Below are 22,302 nucleotides of genomic sequence, written 5' to 3' on the forward strand. Positions count from 1 at the left end.
ACTTCCCTGAATGCAGGTCAGGAGTTGCATGGAAATAATCCCCATTTACACATCCTCTGACAGAAGTCACATAAATTCCCCATTCTGACAAAAACAGTGGATACATACCCACTGCAGTGAAGTGCTGCTCTAAACAGAGGGGGCTCTGTTGTTTACCGGCTGTAATGCCGCACTTCCAACATGCCAAAGATCACGCATTTGCCGTTTTCTAAATTATTAATAACGAGAGAAGCATTTACAGCACATCTTAGAGATCATATCTGTTAGTTACACTGTTATTGCCTGGTCAACTTCTTAATTTGTATTGCAGGTAAACAACCTGCTTTCCTACACCAAACTATTTATAAAGCTGGCAAAGTGTGAAATAGAAGTTAATTTTCACCTTATGTAACTGAGTCTTTTACTTCCAAGTAAAAGTAAACACTTTTAGTAGAGGTGATATACTGATCTGATCAACATGACATTTTCAATATTCATGATGATGTAAATTGCAGAGGTTGGAGGGCTTCTCTCACCAGACTGTTGATACTATCCAGAGTGTGATTGGCATGGTAGAGGGAGTAGGTCAGTTGGTAGACCCCATCGTTGGTCTCGCTGTTCCCATAGAAACCCACTCCTACAGCAGAACTGCACAATGGAGAATTTTAGAAAAAGGAAATTATTTTAATTGTTGGCAATGTTTTATTTTGTTACATTTAAACTACAAACCAAACAGTGTAAATTTGGTCCAGCAAAACAGTAAATACACACCTTCGTGACGCCTTTTCATCACAGTTTTGTGTTTGAATAAATTTACCAACAGCGTTTGTATCACTTGTCGCTTTGCACTTTGCAGACATATGGGCTAGGATCACACAAAACCTCAGCAAAATGGCAAACTGGATTTCATAATTGTCAATAGGACACCTCTCTATCCATTATCCATATGTTCTGTGCATTACACTTAAATTTTTCTTACCAAAAAATTCTCATACAGGAGTTAGTGATGGCTGAATCCGTGTCTGCATTCAAACTAGCAAGAGAGAAGGTACCTCAGTGAGATACACCCAATCCATTATTCTCACCTTCTGTGCAAGCCTCCACAGTAGGGAGGATTAGACCAGTTGGTGAAACCCTACTTCTACTCATCTACACTAACTTGAGCAGTAATAACTCTGACACATTAATCCTTTAGACAAAACTTCACCTTTCATTTCTATAATTTAAATGACATTAGGCATCACAGTTAGAATTGATGGAGGTTATTTAGATTTGCAAATAAAACAGAAAATCTGCTTCGTTTCTCTCATTTAGTTCTAAAATGGGTCACAGGGGGCGCATTAAGTACAATCAAATTTAACCCAAAACAGATGCAATTAGTGTAATCTGTATAAGTTCAGCTGCACGGTTGCGTTTAAAAAAATATATATATTAAATTGAGTTTGGTTAAGAAGCCACACAACATAGATGTGATTTATGCTTTTCAAAGCTTCTGTGTTTGAGCTGATATGTGTTGGCCTTCACAATAAGCTCTTCATTGACCCTGCTGCCTAGATGACACATCAGCAACAAAGAGGAGCACCTAATGACTCAGTAATGAAACAATAATGAGGCACACTGAACATCATGGGGCAGTTTAGCCTCAAGGGAAGCATTAGGAATTTTGTGGCAGTGCAAAAACTCTCCCTGTAGCAACCGGAGGATATAAAAGGAAAGGAAAGCAATAAAGAACCGGAACAAAGCACAGGATATGTAGATATTTTGTGAACGAGTAAACACGAAATTTTGTTTGTCTTCTATCATGGAGCTAAACAACGCAGCCCCCAGTGGAGAAAAAAGAAAAGATTTCAAACTACATTAGAGGCAACTAAAACTAAATCAAGGGGAGATTTTTTAATTTTAAATTTAATAACTAATTTGAATTTACCCCAATCCTTTTATAAGAAAAAACATTAAGGGATGTGCATTGTCTATTACAGCTGTAAATCTAATGAAACTGTGCTTATTGTAAAGCTGTATGTAGTGAATAACACATAAACAGAATTTGGGCTTTATAAATGTAGAAAGACATATTCAGTATATCTAACAAACATCCCACCATCTGACAGCTGTAAAGTTAAGCTTTTTTAACAACTGGGGTATTCTCCTAACTTATTCATCTAGTTTCGTTCTAATTTTTTTTAATTAATATTCCTATTTTTATGTGTATCTGCGTGTTACCATTTGCTGCTAGCTTGGCTGTCACTGCACCAGAACATCCCGCGTGTTCTTACAGGGCCACTGACAACCAGATGACTTGTGCTGATCTGATAGCACTATCAACCACAGGACCTTATGTAATGAGGCACGTCCTTCTTTAATTATACATAATCAACTCTGTGAGGTCAAATCGGAATCCAATAATCTACAATTATCTCAACAACATCAATTAGAGGACATTTCTGACGTAGATTGTCTATAAAATCCCATTTATTTGTGCAGTACTGTGTTCAGATGTAAGACAAATATCGCACAGTGTGCACTTCTTTAAAAGATTTGTGCTATAATCAAAGCAATTTTGTAAGGTTCTTCTACTTGATCTAAGATGTAAAATTTGAACAATAGTCACCACAGCAAACACGACATAGTGAAGTCAAGAACAACCTTGGATAATAACATCATACCCTCTTACTTAACATTGCAGCTGGACTTATGTGCTGTAGTAGTTGTCAGATATAGATAAAGGGAGCTAATGAAGTTAAAGCCCAGTGCTGTCACAAGCTTAACTGGATCAGTGTGGCAATTAAATTAAGGTCTTTTTAGACCCAATTCTTTTGGTTAAATTTAGGTGCCTTTCAACAATAAATCATATGCAAATGTACATTCATATTTTCGATGCAATTCCTAAAGCTTCACGCCTGTTTAAACTTACAGAAATTACCCATAAATCCCAAATATCTCATCTTGATTCCAATACTCTTCTTTTTTTCTCTCTCTTCAGTTAAGAGCCACGGCATCATTACCAAATCACACAAGTCTCACACCAATATCTTACCCAGTTAAACTTATATAATGCCAAAATAAGATGGCATATTTAATAACAATTCTGCTAAATAGGTTCTTTAGTATTGTTGAACGATAGACCTGCGGCTTGTCATTGCAAAAACAATCCCTTAGTAAAAGCATAGTCAATTTTTATGCAGTTAGTTCCCAGAGAACAATAGATAGCTAAGGATGTATTATTCAGAAGTCTGTGTTAATATATTTGATGAAACACTATCATGGACATCCACTTCAGTGATCCAAGTTTAGCTTGGCTGTACAAATCTGAAAGTTTTTTGAGATAAGTATTTTTATTGATGCAAAGTAACATTGCAGGTGTATAATATAATATAAAGGGATATGAATACAGGCGAGCTGTCTTTGTGTTATATGGTCCTACAAAACCTGATGCTCCATCCAGAAATAACAGTTAAAACAAAAATGTTTGCAAGCTTTCTTTCTTATTTCAATCATTGCACTCGGTGTCCTTTTACATAAAATGGATGGAAGGTCTTCTTTATATAACCTTCCATCCTTTTTCCTGCTCAAAAGGTCATAAATTAACTCATTAAGAGTTCAATTTTTATGCTCTGAATTTTATCTATGTCTGTGACAGCAGCTAAATAAATAAAGCTCACTCACTCACTTTTACAGTGATTTACAAGGACACATAGATTTGTCAGGGAACATTAGTGAACAAACAGCATCATCAAAAATAAGGAACACAACAAACAAATCGGAGAGAAAGTTCTGAAAAGTTCTTAAACCCTAAACTGACAAGTTGGGGAAGAAGAACATTAATCAGAGAAGCAGCAAATGCAGCCACTCAATTTCTAGGCGTGACGCAAAGATCTACAGGTTACCTGAGATCTGTTCAGATGAAAACCATTAGTAATGCATCTATAAATCTCAGTTTTATGGAACACTGCCAAGAATAAAGTCATTTTTCAAAGAGATGCTTGTTTTCTGCAGGAAACAACACATGTAGGGAACACATGTGGAATGAGGTATTCTGGTCAGACACAAGCAACTCTGACCTTACTGGTTAACACACAAAAGGCTATGCACGAACGAAAGCTAATGCTGCGCGTTATTTTCCACACATCATCCTAAATGGAAAACATGATGGTGGAAGCGTCACAATGGTCTTTTACAGCAGGTACAGGGAAGCTCGTCAAAGTTAAAGGGACGACAGGATGAAAGACGGGACAATTCTGGAAGAAAACCTTTTAGAGGATATAAAATACTCAAGTCTGCACTGTGAAACAGACAGCTTAACGTTTTTGGAATGAAAAACTATTTTCAATTGAAAAAACTAAGCGTGTCATAGAGGAACAATAAATTAAGTTGACTCGAACAGTCAAGGTAGTTGCGATCCTAAACTACTTTGTGAGTTTTCACTACTTCTATCTGTAAGTTGTAGGTGATTCTCCTGACTTTTGTGTTTTTGTTGTGAAATGTGAGAAAACCAACCTTTGGAGATGATTTTTGAGTTTGAGGCTGAGAGTGCTACTTGCGGAGGTAAGATTTGCTCTTATTTAAATAGTTTTAAATAGTTTTGGAATTTCTTTTAAGACTAAATATTTGTATATTAGGTAAAACTACCAAACTAAAAGCCACATAACAGTAGGATATTGAGGGAATGCTTCTCACACTGTTACTTTTGCACAATTAGCCAAGCTCCTTTTGTTTCTCTTGGTGCTAAATGTGCCTAATGATTGTTCTAGTTATGATATGAATGATGTACAGTTAGAAAACATTAAAAAAAATAAAAAAATTCAGTCTATTTCTCCACTGAACGATTATAACAAAACAAATTCATAATCAGCATAAAGGTTGTGGAATGTTTTATGCATCATTTTATCTAAAAGTGCCGTTACAAACTGATACAGAGCAGACTGTGCTCTTACAGAGGGGATCTTTCTCCAAAAAAGAAAGATTTTTGTAGCACAGAAAACTAAGCCATTAATCCTGCTTGGTGGCACACCTGTCAGGAGATGACAAGCTGAGCACTGTGAGATTTTCAAGTAGTCTTAGCTGCTCTAATAGCACTCCCCATCCACATGGACCGACGTGAACAGAGCAACACATTCTGTGAGGTCGAGGAGTTTAAAACAACAGAAAATACAAAGAAATAAGAAGCAACTGCATCCAAGATCATTACAAAAAGCTTTAAATTTAACAAAGAAAACTGTAGACTTTATTACAACTGTTTACTGGATTTTTGTTCTCAGGCATCAATGACGATTTAAGAGAATTAGATTTCAGAATTAGATCTGCAAATCCAGACGAAACCTATAATGACCTGGTTCATTTGGGGACTGCGTCATTTAATTGACCGACATCGTCATCTTGGTGCAGCTCCGGAAAAAGACCAAACCCAATAGGATTATTTAAATAAGTTTACTTACCATATTATGAGACCTGTAATAACTGCGACCCACGTGACACAACAGGTGTCGGGCCGCTTGGTTTCTTCATCCAGGCTCCGACGGCAGCAGAACAGACACACCAAGTACACGGCCAGAGTTAGGAGGCTCAGAGCGAGACCGATGGCACCAGCACAAGCCAAAACTATTAGAGACTGAGAAAAGTAAGAAAACAAACAGGATACCATCAGTGAAAATAATGGCTGTTATTGTCAGGATCTGTGTTTTTCTATGTGTTTATTTTTAGTTTTTTTTCTGTGTCCCTGAGTCTCCTTGTTGTCCTGTCTTCCCCTTGATTGTTTCCCAGGTGTGTCTCGTTCCCTGATTACCTCCTGTGTATTTAATGTCACCTGTGTCTCTGTGTCTTTGTCGGGTCTTTGTCGTTTTGTGTCGTTTGCTTCAGTCTGTCTTGCTGTCCCTTCGTATAGCCTGTTGCTGCTGACGTTGAGCCCTGGCTTCCGCTCAGTCATGCTGCCTGGGTTTGTGGACTTTTTTTGGAGAATACTCATCATTAAACTCATTTTTTCACCGCTACCTTGGGTCTGCTGCGTCTGCCTCACCTCCACCTGTCGCAACACGAGACAGTAATGTGCTTTTTAAAAGTCTGAATCAACTTTGTCAACAAATTTTATCTAAGTGCTCACCCCATCGACCTTGTGGTTGATTCATTGAGTCAAAACAACCCCCCAACAGCAACAGCAGTCAAGTTCAAAGATGTTACTGGGGTTAGAGAGCCAACGTATCACGCTTGTCATCAACATTATTACTGCTGACTGTTGACCACAGAAAATTAAGAAGGAAAAAAAAAAGCATAGCTCTTTGTCGTCTTAGGGAAAGTACACCTTAAAAATAATCTCTGACTGCGGCTGAGAGAGAAGAAAAAAATGATCAGGACTGTTGGAGGGAAGGGTCATGTGACTTGGTGTCTTGTGATTTCTGAATGTGCAAAGTATTTGAAGCTTGAAGGCTGAACACACAGGGGGGGACACTGTTGCAGAAAAAAAAAACAGGAAATTATTCACTTGAAAACCCCTTTGTTGAAAAATAATAGAATAATGCACACGAAACACATTTCATTACTGGGATCATTTAAGGACTTGAAACTCATATTATTGTAGCACTCGATTAGGTTCAAAGACATGACAAAAGCATGACCCTAATTGTACTTGCAAAAAATTTGCTCTGCAAATATCAATGCTGAGAAGTTCAAAGTGGATGCCTGACTGACTGACAAAATGATTTTACACCTTCATCTCTGACTAATCATTACATTCGGATTCAGTTGGGACTGCTGCTGAATTGAAATTAGTGTAATATGTTTTAGACTCTAACAAAAAATGTTGGTGGATTCTAACAAAACCGCAAAAACAGGTTCCTGCATATATTTATGTCAAAATTATATGGTTATTCAAACTCAAACTTATGGAAATGTATGGAAGGAAGGAGGGAGGAAAAGAAGGACGCGAGACTGTGACAATGGATGAGGGAATAAAATCTGGAAATGCTTTTTTTTTCTTCCAGGTATTGCATGTACTTAATTTTCCAAATTTCCCAGACTTAATGGAAACGTGGACTCATTGTTGAAAACATGATTTAATTTATGTAATGCTTAGACCTTTTTCCCTATTTTAACCCAGATTTTTTTTTAAATGCACAAGCTTAAACCAACCCAAACAATGACTAGAGGACAACTGGTCTCATCTTAACTTCAATCAAGGCCAAGCTGCTAATCCACTGACTTGCTAATGGTTTAGTGGAGGTCACTGTTGATGAGCCAGAAGTGAGCCCATGAGAGGTTCAAACTGGTTGGATTTTCTGTCACCACAACTCAGTTCCGGCTCTTTATAACAGCGATGCTGCCTCTACTTGCTTCTCTAATTTTCCACTCAATTGTTTGGTAATTACACATGTTGACACTTCAATTTCCACTGCATGCCAGGCCCATAACAAGGGAACAGATGCATGACGGAGAGAGAGAAGGAAGACAAACACTAAAGAACAACAACTGAACTGACATTAACCAGAAAATATTGATCATCTGTGGTGGCAAAAGGATGTTAGTACAAAATTGGCTTAAGTGTGTAATCTTAATTGAATTAAATCGCAAAAGACAACCACTGATTTATATGTTTGTGATGTTCTTCTCAACATTTTTTGTACATTTCACAAAGATAACTTATAGTTGTGAGAGATACACTAGTTTCACAGAGATTGAGAAGGTGCTACATTTTCTTAAAGCAACACAGATTTAAGCAACAGAAGCTTATATAAAACAAGAAATGTTACTTTCATACCTGAAAAAAGAAGGTGTATGACTGATTGGTGCAGAAAACAATACTTCTTGAAACAAATCAGCGTCTAATTTTAGGTGCTATGTGTATGCTTTGATTCTTAAGGTACTGAGATATTGCAACAAATGGAGTACAAAACAGATGAACACTACTAAATATTTTTTGTGGATTTCAGGCGGAATACTGACTTCAACTGAGCATGACTTTTGCAATATTCTTTTCATTACAGAGCCCATTTTAACCACAGGAACCAGGCCCATAACAAGGGAACAGATGGATTGTGTAAAGCAATTTATTTTATTTTCTGCAGTACAATTTATGTTTAAAATGTCAATCTTAATACTTCACATCTGATTGGATATGAATTTTTGGGGTGGGTGGAATTCTCCAAAGCAGATGTTGGAAATGAAAATTGAGTAAAAAGAGAAGTTTATATTTTAGAAATAATAAAACAAAACTTGACATAAATATTTATTGCTGATATCCAGAATGGTAATTATAGATTAGGGGAAGAAAATGTCATTTTATAAATGAAATGGTAAGTCTGATATGCATGACTACTAAACATATTTCTCCCGTGGAAATAAAGCTATTAGTTTCTGATACTTGAAGTCCGAGTGGCTTTAAATGTTAAAAATACATTTTAAAATGTTTTAATTCGTTTAAATTTGAGTATATTTGACGTAAGGGTACAGAAGCACATCATAACCAACATTCCTAATACAAGTCATGAGTTATCATGTGAAAATGGCAGTACAGCATGATTTCCCACTTCCTTAAATTAGGACCAAAAATCTAAAGGCGCTACACACAAACATCCAAGTGAGGGTAGATGAAAAGATGGAAAGTGTGTGAGAGTGTCCTTTATTTCTCAACACAGCAGTTTAAACCGCTCTCCACCTAAATATAGGCTGTCTGGATGCAACATTTACATATGAAAGTCTGTGTTCAGCAATAAAATACGTGCGCTTCGACGCACAAGTACAGTTACCAACCTGCTGATAGCTCGCTTCCTCCGGTCTGAAAGTGTTGTCGACCGACTGGAAAACAAAATTGAAGTGTGGGAAATTGTGCAGCCAGTATGTCCACCACGGAGCCACATAATCAAGCCGGGCAATGGCCATTACTGCTTGAAGAGTCAATCCAACAAAGCTGTGAAACAAGTCTCTCTCTCTGGGACACTCAGATGTCCCTTGGTTTGGGGAACAAAAGGGGAGGAAAAAAAAGAAAAGAAAAACTGGGTTTGTTGAAAAGCTGACGCAGAGAATTAGGAGGAAATCATTCTATTTGCTACAACTTTAAAAAGTGTAGATAAATATGTCTGAATCCTATTGCTGACCCCATGGCTGCAAAACAACAATATAAACACTAAATTTACATCCCGAGATCGCGGGTTGTGTGAACCTGCCTCCTTGTCCGCAGAAGGCGTGACAACAACTTCAGTCCTGTGGCCGAGACCTCTTTACTCCACTCGTAAAAAACAGGAAGAAAATAGCAAACCAACCCTGCTAACATCTTGCCCTTTAAAAAAGAAAAGTGAACTTCAGCCACAATTTAAAGAAAATTTAAAGCGCTAAAAAAAAAAAAAAATCACATCTTTATCAAGCCTTGTGTGCCTGGCCTGGCCTGCTTTATCTCTCAAAAGTGTCTTCGCACTGGGGAAGCTCGACTGTACTCGTCTAAAAGCGAGATATAAAAAGAAACGAAGCGTTCTGCTCTGACCGGCCCGGAAAACTTTTGTCTGCAGGGAAACGTGCACAGATAAGTCTTACTGCTATTTATGACTTCTGCTGTTTATGTCTGACCTCTTGTGGACAATGAGGTGAACGGTAATGAGTATGTTAATGAGCTTCTGTTTTGTTTTGTTTTTTCAGTCTCATTGTCTTCACTTGCAGTTATATTTGGCCCAAAAGCCTTTTCGAGAAAGCAAAGGGAATTTTGAGCTCAGTGCTGTTGGCACGTTTGTCACATCGTGGCAAGGTACAATAAACATCCATAAATATGGTTTGGCACATGGCCTAACTCTCTGAGCCACTCTTCAAAGTAGGAAAGACAAGACAACATACCAGTACACTTCAATCGGATGTGTGTTTTCTTTCATAAGTCAAAAAATGGCTGCAAGAAAACAGATAATTGCTGAAACCTGCTCATATAGTCACAGCAGTAATTATACTGGAAATATGACTAAGTCACAAGGATCCAATTATATCTTGCTATGAAACTAACTAAATGAAAAGCCTTCAAAAAAGCATTTAGTGAATATTTTGTATTGGTAGTAAAAAAATAACATATATCTATTTGTTATTATATGTATATTCAAATATACAATTTGATATTGACAGAACGTTCCCGGAATTGCAACTCACTCTTAATATGTTGCCCATTGTGATAAACCCTGAGTTAATATTATGGTCGTTGTTCCTATTTTCAGTCTCAAAGTCCTTGAAACAGGCGGCTGACAAAAAAAAAGAGAAAGGAAATCTGAAACTGGTGCAATTACGACTATGAAATAAATTGGTCTGGACACAGCAGGCAAACATGAATAAATTCAATGTGCCTAATTAAAATTCTTAAAATGTATTTCCTAAAACCAAAACCCTGATATACTTGTTGGAAAACGACAAAAAAAAAAATCACAGGTGTTGAATATTTTACTTGTTGTTGAATTTCTTTCTTATTTGAGTTACCGGACGCTGTCTCACCTCTGTTATCGACAAATGTGTCTTAAAAGACCTGCATTATGTACAATGCCATCACCCTCTGAGTTAAAGTAAACAACCAAGCAATGGAAATGTGCCAATTGAAACAGTCCATTGGCAGATAAAAGGGAAGATAGAAAATATGTTGCGGAAATTGTTCTCTGAGGAAAACTTGTTTTATCTCAAATGGAACATAGGGTGGTTTGCTTTCAAGCTAAACAATCTATCTTTTGGCAACTGTTTTTATTATTGGGATGCTTTGATGCACCTTCGTGGCCCAAACAGCTTGGAAGAGTGCTTTGGGGCTGAATTCTAGTAGGTGACACTTGAAATGTGCCGCGTGAATATGAATTTCTTTGACTGTGCTCTGCATGTACAAGTAGGTGAATTTGGTTCCAGATAAATCTCTTGTGATACCCATGCCATTCACTCTCAGTATCGGAAGCAACTTAGTGGGATCAATGCAAAACAAAGGAAGGAAACGAATCAAAGTCCCTCTGCACGTGTCTGTCCTCTGAAATGTGTGACATTTGGATCATTTTTCCTCTTATTTTTTAAAGTTGTTAAACATGTAATTTCCACACATCACAGATTACCTTAAGGGATATAGATCTTTAGCAAAGCACAGGGATGCCATAATATCTTATAAAGCATTGGATGCCTCCATGTAATACTTATTAAAACACTTTATATGGGTTATTTAAACTCTGCTTAAAAACTTTTACAGAAGTGTCATAGCATAGACGCCACAGTATAAAAAGACAGTATGGCCCTGCATGTCATACAAGGAAGCACTTTCAGATACTTACCTCCACCTGTTGATATGTTTTTAAAGTCACACTAACTTTAATGAAATTAAATGTATGAATCTGAAGGAAACAATAAAAAATATTTAGAGAATCCCTCTCAATATTTTGTTATTTAGCAAATGGGAATTATTTACAAAATATTTTCTAAGCAAGAATAGTTTCCCTGATCTAATCACATTTAATAAAAAATCCTTCTTTTTCTATTGTGAATGTAAACATCTGGTTTCAGCAGTATATATTAAAAACAAAATGTGGTAAATTTGGCATTTTTTATACATCTAATAAACTCTTATTAATGCTGAACCATTAGGTGGCAGCCCAACACTTTTCTGTTATGGGTCCAAGATTCCCCCACCCCCTTTTTCTACTCTGTTAATATCTGTGACGAAGTAGCCTATCATTAGACAGATCTCCTTTGTGTATAATGTTGGCAAAAGAGTCATAATCTCAGTCTAATAAAGTTTCTGTTTTAATGAACAGCAGGTTATAGATCAGATCCTTTGCTTTCTTGGGCCTTTCATCAGAATCTCAGGGGATCAGCAATTTGGGTCATGATGTTACAGGAGATCCATATCAAAGAGCACTTTGAAGTCACGTTACTGCACAGTAAATGGGAAAAAAACAGTACTGAAGAAATTAAGCCATGTAGTGGAAGATAAAACTGATGGTCAGTGCTAGTCTGACAACTGTATGGAAACTGTGAACCAAATATTCCGGCAGGTTATGTTCAGTCTGCACTTAATTCTGCTGGAAGGATCCCACATGCCAGGCTCAAAATTCAAATATCATGTAAGCAAGAATTACCCATAATCCTATAACTTCTTCACATTTTTTCAAGCTACAACCACAAACTTTAATGCATTCCATTGGCATTTCATGCGATAAACTGAAACAAAGCTGAACAGCATTTGGGAAATGGAAGCAGTATGCTTCATGCTTCAAGCATGGTTGTCTTCACCTTTTCTTTATCTGTGCATCTCAATCTGTGGAGTGAAATTATGCAACAAATTAGACATTCAGTTCAAACTGAGGATTTCATTCAGTTCAAAAGTGGACACAAGAAACATGTATTCCATACAGAGGAAGTCAGGTTGCAGAATATATTAATTATTAATATGTGTGCTTGTGTGTGTGTGTGTGTGAATGTGAATGCAGGTCTACACATTGTTTAATATGTCTTCAGCATAGAGCTTGGTAATGAACATTTCTATTGCAATCATTTGTTACCCAATTGGATATTTATTTCAATGTTGACAGTGTATAATTGTAGACCATACATACTGTATAGATTCAGTTTAGTGACTCTATATCAATGCATATTAAGGTTATTTTTTGTATACAGAAACATGTAACATGGCAATAAATTATAGGGTAGGAAGTGGATGGGAGTTAATAATTTTATACTTTTTCCTGCTCCTTTTTAAACTTAAATAGATCTAGTTCTTTTCATTTTCTCCTTTTTATTTATCTGTTTTCTTTTTTGTTGTTCAAAATGTTGTTAGAAACAGATAACAAGCATACATTCATTCATTTTTCTGTAACAAATGTCCAAACACTATTTCATGCATGCGCAATCAACCTCCCGAGTCAACGCTTTGTAGAGCCACCTTTTACTTCAACTATAGCTGCAAGTATTAGAAATATGTGGCTTCCAGTTTTGCACAGAGAAATTGTTGCTTAAAAATAGTTCAAACTCAGTTGGTTTGTGTGGATAGCACCTACAAACATCCATCCATCCATCCATCCATCCATTGGCGAGGTTCACCCTGGACAGGTCGCCAGTCTGTCGCAGGGCAACACAGAGACAGACAGGACACACAACCATTCACACACACACTCACACCCAGGGAGAATTTGGAGAGACCAATTAACCTGACAGTCATGTTTTTGGACTGTGGGAGGAAGCCGGAGAACCCGGAGAGAACCCACGCATGCACAGGGAGAACATGCCATCTACAAACAGGTTTTTTTTAAAATAATTCTTAAAAAAAGGAATTTCAGTTGCATCAAGCTGTGACTTAGATTCTAACATATGCATGCTTTGACCTAATCACTGTAGCTCTGGTTGTAGGTTTGGGATTGTCATTCTGCTGGAAGGTGAACCTCCATCCAATCTCAAGTCGTTTGCAGCCTCTAGAAGGTTTTCTTCCAGGAGTGTCCTGTTTTGGTCCCTGTGCATCTTCACATCGTCTTTGACCAGATTCCCACTGCCTGCTGTAGAAAAGCATCCCCACTGCATGATGCCGCCCTCACTTTTTCTTTTAGGTTCCATGAAGCTGTTGGTTGACTGAGGTTCTCTATAGTAGTTTTAAGGCCTCCTGAGAACAGCTGTATGTGTGGAAAATAAATTTAAAAACTATTTATTTTTATTGTGGTTTGTATAGGTATTAGGTAACAAGACAAAAATGTAGAAATGTTCAATAGGTAAGAATGGGTTTTGAAGTCATCGTCATTTTTTGCGGTTGAGGATTGCTGCTCATCACATGCTGAATTGCACTTAACCTGCACTGGGTTTACCTCCTGATTGATCGTCTCCATAACAGTCACTGGGATGATTGGTTTATTCAAAAGTGTGTTGAACGGTCTTGTGCCCTATCACTAACTTCCTAAACTACTGGGATTCTTCCAAGTCATCATGGCTCAGTGAATGTGGAAAATGCCTCGTATTGGACTTCTCTTTCCTCATGTGGTTATTGCTTTTTTTTTTTTTTTAGGATTTGTGACTCAAATCCTCTTGCTCTATTTTTGAGTGATTTATACATGAATGAAGATTTATGCCTGAGAGCTTGGTGCGCCGGTATTATCCAATCAAACCGAGGCTGCTCAGAGGCTCCTGAGATTGCATTAAAGTGCAATATCAATGTTGCAATCCTGTGGTTATTGCCAGTTTGAAATGCCTGTGGTCCCTCTGATACCATAGCCACATGTAATAATTGTATCTGTTGAGACAGTGTTTCAAAGGAGATTGCTGAAGTGAAAGAGTGAAAAGTGACCTTGTTTAATTTGCATTATCAGTGATTGGATGGAAAGGAGAAGGATAGGAATGCATACTGATGACATCAAAATTGTGAAGTAAAGGCTGAAAAATGGAATTCTGCAACAAAGTAACTCATGATCATTTGTTTTTCGTTTATTTTTCCATTAAATTAAATTGATTTAATGTGATGCTGCACCAGTTCTAGGTGTTCAAAATGTCATTTTATCTTTTCGTCTAGACTTTTTGCTGTCTGCGCAAAATCTTACAAAAAAGCACAAAGAAATTAAAAGAGGATTCTTTGGAATTTTTAAAGGTTAAATACCAGTAAGTAGGATGCAAAAACATTTAACCTTCTTTTTTTATTTCTGCTGCCGATACAAGCTTTCAATCAAAAACTGTTTTTCAAGTATATTTTAAACAAAGGTTGACTTCCAAATTCCAAACTGTCTGTTTAAATATCGAAAGAGAAATTTCCCGACTCGTCGTAAAACAAAACTTTAATTCTTAGCCATTATTTGATGTAGGTGCCCAGCGCTACTAGAGCTAATGATTTTTTTTTTTGAGAGGAGAAATACCTGAACTGACATCAGCACCCCCCCTCCCATCTCCCCACTGGGAAGTAGCTTTCTTGCTCGCAATTTATCCAATTACGGATTTACAGCAGTGCAAAGTCGACCATACGATACAGCCTAAGTCTATTTTTCAGCCTTTGGAGCAAATCCAATCATTCCAAATGGTTGCTGATGGTAATAATTGCAACAGCATTGCATTGATCTAGTGAGTCCATGGAGTGGAAACAAACAAAGCTGAAGGGGACATGCTCTTTGCATGTAAAAATATTTAGTTTGTTTATTGGGCCTTCATGAAATTATAATTTAGAGCGTGTTTCCATTAGGAAACAGAGCTTAACTCTTTGTTCCTGAAAAGAAAAAATCTCCAAAGTGTTGACTTTATTTGCTTTATTAAGTCTTTCACTCTATTAAATGTGAACACTGACCCGGATTTAAGAATTTAAAAAGGATCAAGCTGGAAAATTTGGGAAATTACAAAAACAGATCAAATCCAGCTACTTCTATTCCAAACAATACGTTCTCAGGTAATTGCCAACAGAAAACACCAATAAGACTGCTTTTAAAAATCAATTTCACCACTTGACAAATCACCTCTGAAGCACTTGTAAAAAAAAATCCTCCTTTGTTAAAAATAGCAAACGATTCTTCACAACCATCTGTGAAGGGTTTATTTGTTTCCACTTATTAGTTTATGGCCAGTAAAAACTTCACCAGCTTGTCAGTCACAATAATGTTAGTACAGCTTGGAAAGTTTTATTTTATTTTTCCATTGATTTATTCATTCTTGTAATTATTTTTATTACTGCATTTATTTCTGTGCAATAACACATGACATTAACCTGATGTATAGCTGTAAAGCTTTTCATCATTCAGTTTGTCATGTTGTTGTGAGGCATTGCGTCACTATTGTTTTACATTGTTTGTCTTGTAGTGAAACATGTTAAAAAAAAACTTTTTAAAGAAGATTTTTGCCATCAAAACTACTCTGTTTATTGCAGTCCCATTATGTGTTTTTTTTTTTTTTTTTAAGAATATTGCTCTATGAAAATAAACATTGTTAACATGCTGTTAGTGGCCTTAAATTAAACTTCAAGCTTTTTAAAATTCTTCAAAATTTTTAAACCATTTCAAATCAAAGCAATATGGCACAGATTTTTCTTTACTGTTTTATTTCACATATTTACATATTAACCAAAACGAAGTTGAAGTAATGCTTTTACTAAAAGTTTTAAATTTATGTGATCATTTGTTACTTGCTACCTAATAGCAAGATTACGTTGAAAATGTTTACATGCCTTAATCTGATTTTTTATTGAGAATTCACAGATAAAGCGTTAAAATAATTTGCTGAGTATGTTGAAAGTTATGACACAGCTGTTGTGTGCACTAGTTTAATTTTTCCATTTTTGGTCTTTTTTTTTCCTTGTAAAAACAAATGTCAATCGTTCACATCCGTCTTACTTACTGTACAAAGACGCCACTTACACAGTTGATTAAAAAACATTTAGACAGGCCCCTCACCGCTTATCTGTAAAGCTGATTGGAGAACTGCTAATGGAAAGACAGAAGGAAATTGCCACTCATGAAAATAAAGCGCAGCGAGATTTCTGGCAAAAGCGCTATCCTTGTTGACACTGGTAATGAGTCCGCTTCCGAGAACCGGCCAAGCGTCATGCATGGCTGACTGGTGAGGACTTTAACAGATATCACCCTCATCTTTATGTCAGTGATGCCTCTTAAGCTCAGCTGTTTTGTTCCATATTGTTGCCAAAGAAATCCTTCAGGCCTGGCAAGCTTTCCAGCATCCTCAACTAAATAGGCTTACACTCTGAAGTTAAATCAGACAAGTGTACAAATGGGAACATTTCGACTCGACGTGGTGATGCATTTCAAACAGTGGCCAAGCATTGCACGTAATGGCTCCTAGTAAGGATTAGGTTTCAGATTCCTTCTTAAATGAAGTGCCCTGTCTGAGGGACAGATAGGAAAACATGAGAAAGTGGGTTGTGGTCCATGGTGTAAAAAAACATAGTTGCAGCTCATTGTAGTGAATGCAGCGCGAGAGTAAACATGCTCAGATATGAATGAGGGCAGATGCCATGTGTTGAAATGAGTGATTGGGAGCTGTGGAAATGAATTATTCCATGGTAGATATGTGCTCTCAAAACTGCTGACATACTTCAATGAGCCTAATCTTTGAATTTTAAGTAGTTTTTGTCTTTGTTTAAAGCACAATGCATTGTATAATTTGAAAAGCTAAGAATCCAAATCAATGGAGTGTAAAGTCAGTAGGTAATTAGACAGATAGGGATTCTGGCAGAATAATGTCCAATTGTTTGCAGGACGTGGAGGGAATTTATGAAGCTGAAGTCAAATGAATGGATAAAAGCAATGTCATTTTAAGGAAATCTATTTTCATATTTTAAAACAATACCAAGAACAGAATGAAGACAGCAATGTCCCAGGTGGCAAATTATAATTTGAGGGGTTTTTTTTGTTGCTTCTCTCACTAAAAGGTTGTAGATTTTATTTGTCCATGTGTGTGTGAGAGAAAGAGAGAAAGACTGATTTCATTTCAGCTAGATGTCCTGTTTTTGTCTCTAGAGTTGCAATTTAGATTTGGGGGTGGGGGGCTGCAATCAGAAAGAGGTGGTAATCAATTTATCTTGTTTATGTGCGAACGTGCATCTGCAGCTGCAGAGAGACCCAAAGCTGCTGGCAAATGCGAGCAGCATGTGATAGCTGGTCTGCTTTTACTCACTGATGCACAGGCACCACCCGTGCTCTTCACATCCCTCTGCTTCTTTTATTGCAAGCTGTAGATTTTTATTTCGTCTTTCGCCTTCACCATCCATCACAGCCATAATTAATTTGCCATGCTTAAATGTATCTACTCTATAAAGCGAGCAAAGCTTACGGTTTTTATCTTGAGATTTCTGCGTTAACTACCTATTAACACTTGCTTTTTATGTGCATTCCTTTTCGTTACAGGTGATTCATTTCTGTAAAGCAGGCAACACTAATCAGAATGTTTTTTGTTTTTTTATAACACTTTGAGGATGGTTGAGATAATTGGGTCTTCATTAGTTTCAAACAACAGAATTGTTTCCTACTTTTTGACAGGTACTGTGCACAGGAAACCCTTAGCACCATGATTGTCTGCACTGGCAGGTTTTGATATGTGATTACCATTGTGTGTGATGTACACTATATGCAGCTTTTCCTTTCTTTTTTTTTTTTTTTCCCATCTTGTCATATTCTTGTAAACCCAAAAGGATGGACGTGACGGGGCGGCGTTTATGCTGGAACCACCAGTGATCTTGTAAATGAGAGCGTGAAGACAGATAGGCACACAGTCAAGAGTTAGTTTTCACCTTCAGCACACCATCAGTCTTCTTGACTAATTGAGTCTGTACATTGGGGTTAAAGCACTAGTGCTTGACAGAGTAGGACATAGCACGTTTGGCATGCAGCTAAAAGTTCAATCAGTAAATCACTTTACTATATGCAGTGTGTCAGAGAACCGTAGATGGTTTTTTTTCTGCACTTGTGGGGCTGGGCAATGCTTTAACACCTACAGTAAAACTTAAACAGAAACAGATGATTGAAACTTTGAATAGCTGATTCTCTTTGCTTTCAAAACAAATACGAGATAATGTGTTGATTTAATTCCTTGTTTGACCTGACGTAATTGAGCTGTAATGAGTTCAAATGCTGGATGGACATGTTTGCTGGAAGATATTCTGTGGAGGAAAAGCAAACCAAAACCTGTCGTGCTGGCAGCCTGCGCAGTACCAGTCTCCACAGTGAACAAAGTTTGAGGTTACACTATAAGCCCCAAGTCTGCAATTAATTCCTGCAACTGTCTGGCAGATGAGCTGTGCAGCAAGTGCGAGGACGCTTCTTCCATCTTAACAGCTGTATGTAAAACGGATGTAGCAAGCAAACAGCTGGAGAATGAATTCTCATTAAAGATTTCTCAGCAATGTGACACACGGCTTTATATATTTCTCTAAAAGATCGTTGTGCTGCTTGTTTACTCTGTTGGGCTTGATCACACTGCTGATGTCCAGTCTAATATGACGGGCTGAGTTAAAACTGAGGTAAGCCGTCAGAGGAAGTAAAATGGAGAGACAATAATATGAGTCCCAGATGTCAGGCATCCCTTTTCCGCCTCTCATTAGAGCAGCTGTGTGGTCCACACTGGGACAGATTAGGGCAGCCGTTTTACACACAGCAGATAAACTGGACAGTGGAATAGGCAGGCTGCCTGCAGACTGTGGTTTGGGAAGGGTAGATGTAGATTACTGTGTGTGGGGACGAGATTGGGCAAACTGATTTTCATTTAATGGCCAGCTGTGTGATGTGGACTCATGTGGGCACTGGCTCCTACCCATAGTGGAAAGAGTTAAGGTTGGAGGGCTAGGTCTGGGATGAGAATGTCCGCACTCAGCCTGGAGGGATAATTAACTGTGGGGTGTCTCGTGCTGACTTGAATTGGAAGATTAGGAGAGTGGGTGTGTGGGAGCCTCCTTTAGGAAAGAGGAAATTATTCCGCCATAAAATATGCCTCTGGCTTCTCAGCTTCACCGCATAAAGATTTGATTTTGATCAATAAAAATTCATACAGATTTACTTGCAGTGGAAAAAGTAGTTAACCAAATGCTAAAAAAAAACAACTATAATAATTTACTGCAAGCTTTGTTCAGGTTACCTGATCACACTATCAAGTTAATGGAACCACCAAAACTAAACTGGAAACTTGCTGAAACACCAGAGAGACACGTTTCACCTCATGGAGAGCGTGCTGATCCAAAACCAGTGAATTCTAAATATGCTGCAATTTTCGGCTCCCGACAAGCCAAATACCTTAAAAATCACCTTTTAAGTTTTATGTTCAAACAAGACAAAGTTTTTAAGTTTTTGATCATCATGAGAAAAAGTCTGCTTGGACGAGATAGTACTAATTGAAATTATTTAGTACTACAGCATAGTCAAGCAGTGGAAACATCATGCTGTGAATTTGCTTTGCTGCTTGCACAAAGCAGACAAAAACGTCAAGGAGTTTTAAACTATATTTGGTTTTCCAATCTGACACAAATAAATTCATGTGTATTTCCCAAACTCACACCAAGACTGGTTTGGGTGAGTTTACATCAGTGTCAGTAAACTCACCAATGGTTACAAAAGCATGAGGCGGTTTATCAGTAATCCTACTAAGTGAGTCTGCACTTAGTAGGATTAGAGAATTCCAACATTTATCCAAACTGGATTTAAAAGTTCAGCAAAGGTGTGTGCTGTATCATATTATTAAAAAAGTTCAACCAAACTCATAAAGCACAGACTTGAGGACATTCAATGTCATTCAATGTTTTCTGTTATTTCTGATCCCCAATTCACATCAGGTTAAAGAAGCATAACATTGTTTGTTGGCTTAACTTGGGAAGGTTTTACCTGACTTACATCTGCTCAGATTACCTGCCCCAAAATATGAATTTGATCTATTTGCATACATCAGATTAGGCAATTAGACTAATGTAACGGCCATTAGACAATTCTAATGACCTACTTGGACCATTGGACTTGTCTTTATAATACTTTATGACCAACACAAATGCAGAAAGTCATAAACTTCCATCAGGTATGCAGTATAGCACCCTCACAGTCTAATTATGAGTGCAGTAGAATAAAATATTAATTTTGACAATGCAATCTACAAAAAACAAATACCAAAATTATTTTTACAACACAATCTAATCTAAATAAACAAACCTTTATATGTGTAATTAGCATAAATTAACATGACAAGCTAACTCTTGTTTACTAATGAACTAACATTATTCTCCGATGCTTAAAGCAATTTAGACAATTAGGATTTGCATACTTGCCTACTGTACTGCCAGTTGGTATTGAATCAGCTGTCAGGAGAAAATGAAAAGTAATTTATTCTTCTCTCCAAAAAAAAAAAAAGAGAAAAACTTTTTTACAGCTTTTCACATGACTCAGTGAAGGAAAAAGTCACTCATAAAAACCGATTGAAAATATCCTGTTTTTGTAAGCGGTTACATTCTTAACCTTAGAAAACATTGCAGACAAAGAACTTCACAGGTTAACACAAGGCATCTTTGAATGAAAGTGTATTTATTAAGCGACTTCATAGACCAATAAAAGAGGCAATAAAAAGTGAACTCAGTCGTGATAAAAGAGGCAGAAAATCTTCCATAAATCTAAATATAAAAACATTAGGCTGGTAAGAGGAACTTGTTAGTCACCTATAGCACAAGTAAAGGTTATGAAGAAGAAGCACTCATAAACCTTTTTTTAAGAAAACTAAGAACAATACATTTTTTATCTGGATTCATCATTTTATTTGTAACATATTAATTTTGGGGATATTTCTCTTCTTTTCGTTTAGTTGCAGCTGGTTTTAGAGGACTTAGTCACTCCACTCCACAACTCAAAAGTTTTCTGTGAGATGTGTGGGGTAAGAGCTTCCTTCATTCAGCAAATATTCCACAATAGTGCACCTAAAAATCTATATCCAGACTATACCCACACTTGCACATGCAAACATTTAGAAAAAAAAATAAAAAAAACTTTGATTCTTTTAATAGGCTACTGTAATATCCTTCATCTGCAACTTGACTGAAAGATTGATATTGCAGGCTCATTCTCTTTGTGAATCATGGCGTTCACATGCTGAGCAGCATACAGCAGTTACATCTATTGTATCTTTTAGACTTTGGCATAACTGACTGAATACTTCTAATTCAATATAAGAAATGAAAGAGATTAATTTATTACAGAAAGTCTAATGTATTCCAAGCATTTATTTCAGTTTAGTTTTGAAGGTTGACACTAATATCAGTTTCTCAGAAAATTTGATTATATGCCACCATTTAAACAAAAGGAAGATTTTAATGCAGATATCTCATTCTAATTATGAACTGTACAGTATATGCATTCAATACTTGGTTATTGCTATCTGTAGACACCTGTTTCCATCACAATTAATCCTTCCCCTCAACTTTCCATAAATGTACTTGTATATAGCACTTTATGAACATCCAACATGTTTAGCAATGATCTTTTGTGGCTTACCTTCCTTGAGAAGGATTTTAATGTCCAACTCTTAACTCACTGCTACATACATTGTTGTGTTGGCAACAGCACAAGCTTCATGTATTTATTTATTTATTTATTTATTTATTTATTTATTTATTTATTAAGAAAAAGTTTTGTTTTTTGTTGACATATGACAGTGACTTGACCAGCTCACTGCCATATGGAAGCCATGAATTTGACCATGGGCTGCTTATAAGCAAATTAGACCCTACACTATGACAACGGTTAAATAAATTGTTTTATTTCAATAGATAAAATAAGAAAGACTAAAAAACCCATATCTGAACATTTCTTTTGAAAACTAAAATACAATATTTACCAAAGATGGCCATGGTGTTCTTTGTTGTTGCTGCGAATAAGACCTTTGTGAACCTCTGGCTTCAACTGTATCTATTTTCCT

General features: G+C 36.8%; 1 protein-coding gene across 3 annotated transcripts in view; it reads right to left on the reverse strand.

Moving 5' to 3' along the window:
* The window catches only part of LOC122822019 (protein tweety homolog 2-like), a 30,344-nt gene extending 21,049 nt beyond the window's left edge, over positions 1–9,295 (reverse strand). The window contains exons 1-3 of one of the 3 annotated variants that reach the window (XM_044100342.1): positions 8,716–9,295; positions 5,412–5,584; positions 516–627 (exon numbers count right to left, since the gene is read on the reverse strand). In XM_044100342.1, the coding sequence (XP_043956277.1) occupies positions 516–627; positions 5,412–5,584; positions 8,716–8,844 (414 nt within the window). In that variant the 5' untranslated portion in view covers positions 8,845–9,295. Of the gene's footprint in view, positions 1–108; positions 209–382; positions 461–515; positions 628–5,411; positions 5,585–8,715 lie in introns of those variants that run through there. The other 2 variants (XM_044100343.1, XM_044100344.1) reach the window with 2 other exon arrangements.
* Between the last annotated feature and the right edge of the window lie 13,007 nt (positions 9,296–22,302).

This window comes from Gambusia affinis, linkage group LG19 (assembly GCF_019740435.1).
Source record: "Gambusia affinis linkage group LG19, SWU_Gaff_1.0, whole genome shotgun sequence".
In the NCBI taxonomy this organism is placed as follows: Eukaryota; Metazoa; Chordata; class Actinopteri; order Cyprinodontiformes; family Poeciliidae; genus Gambusia; species Gambusia affinis.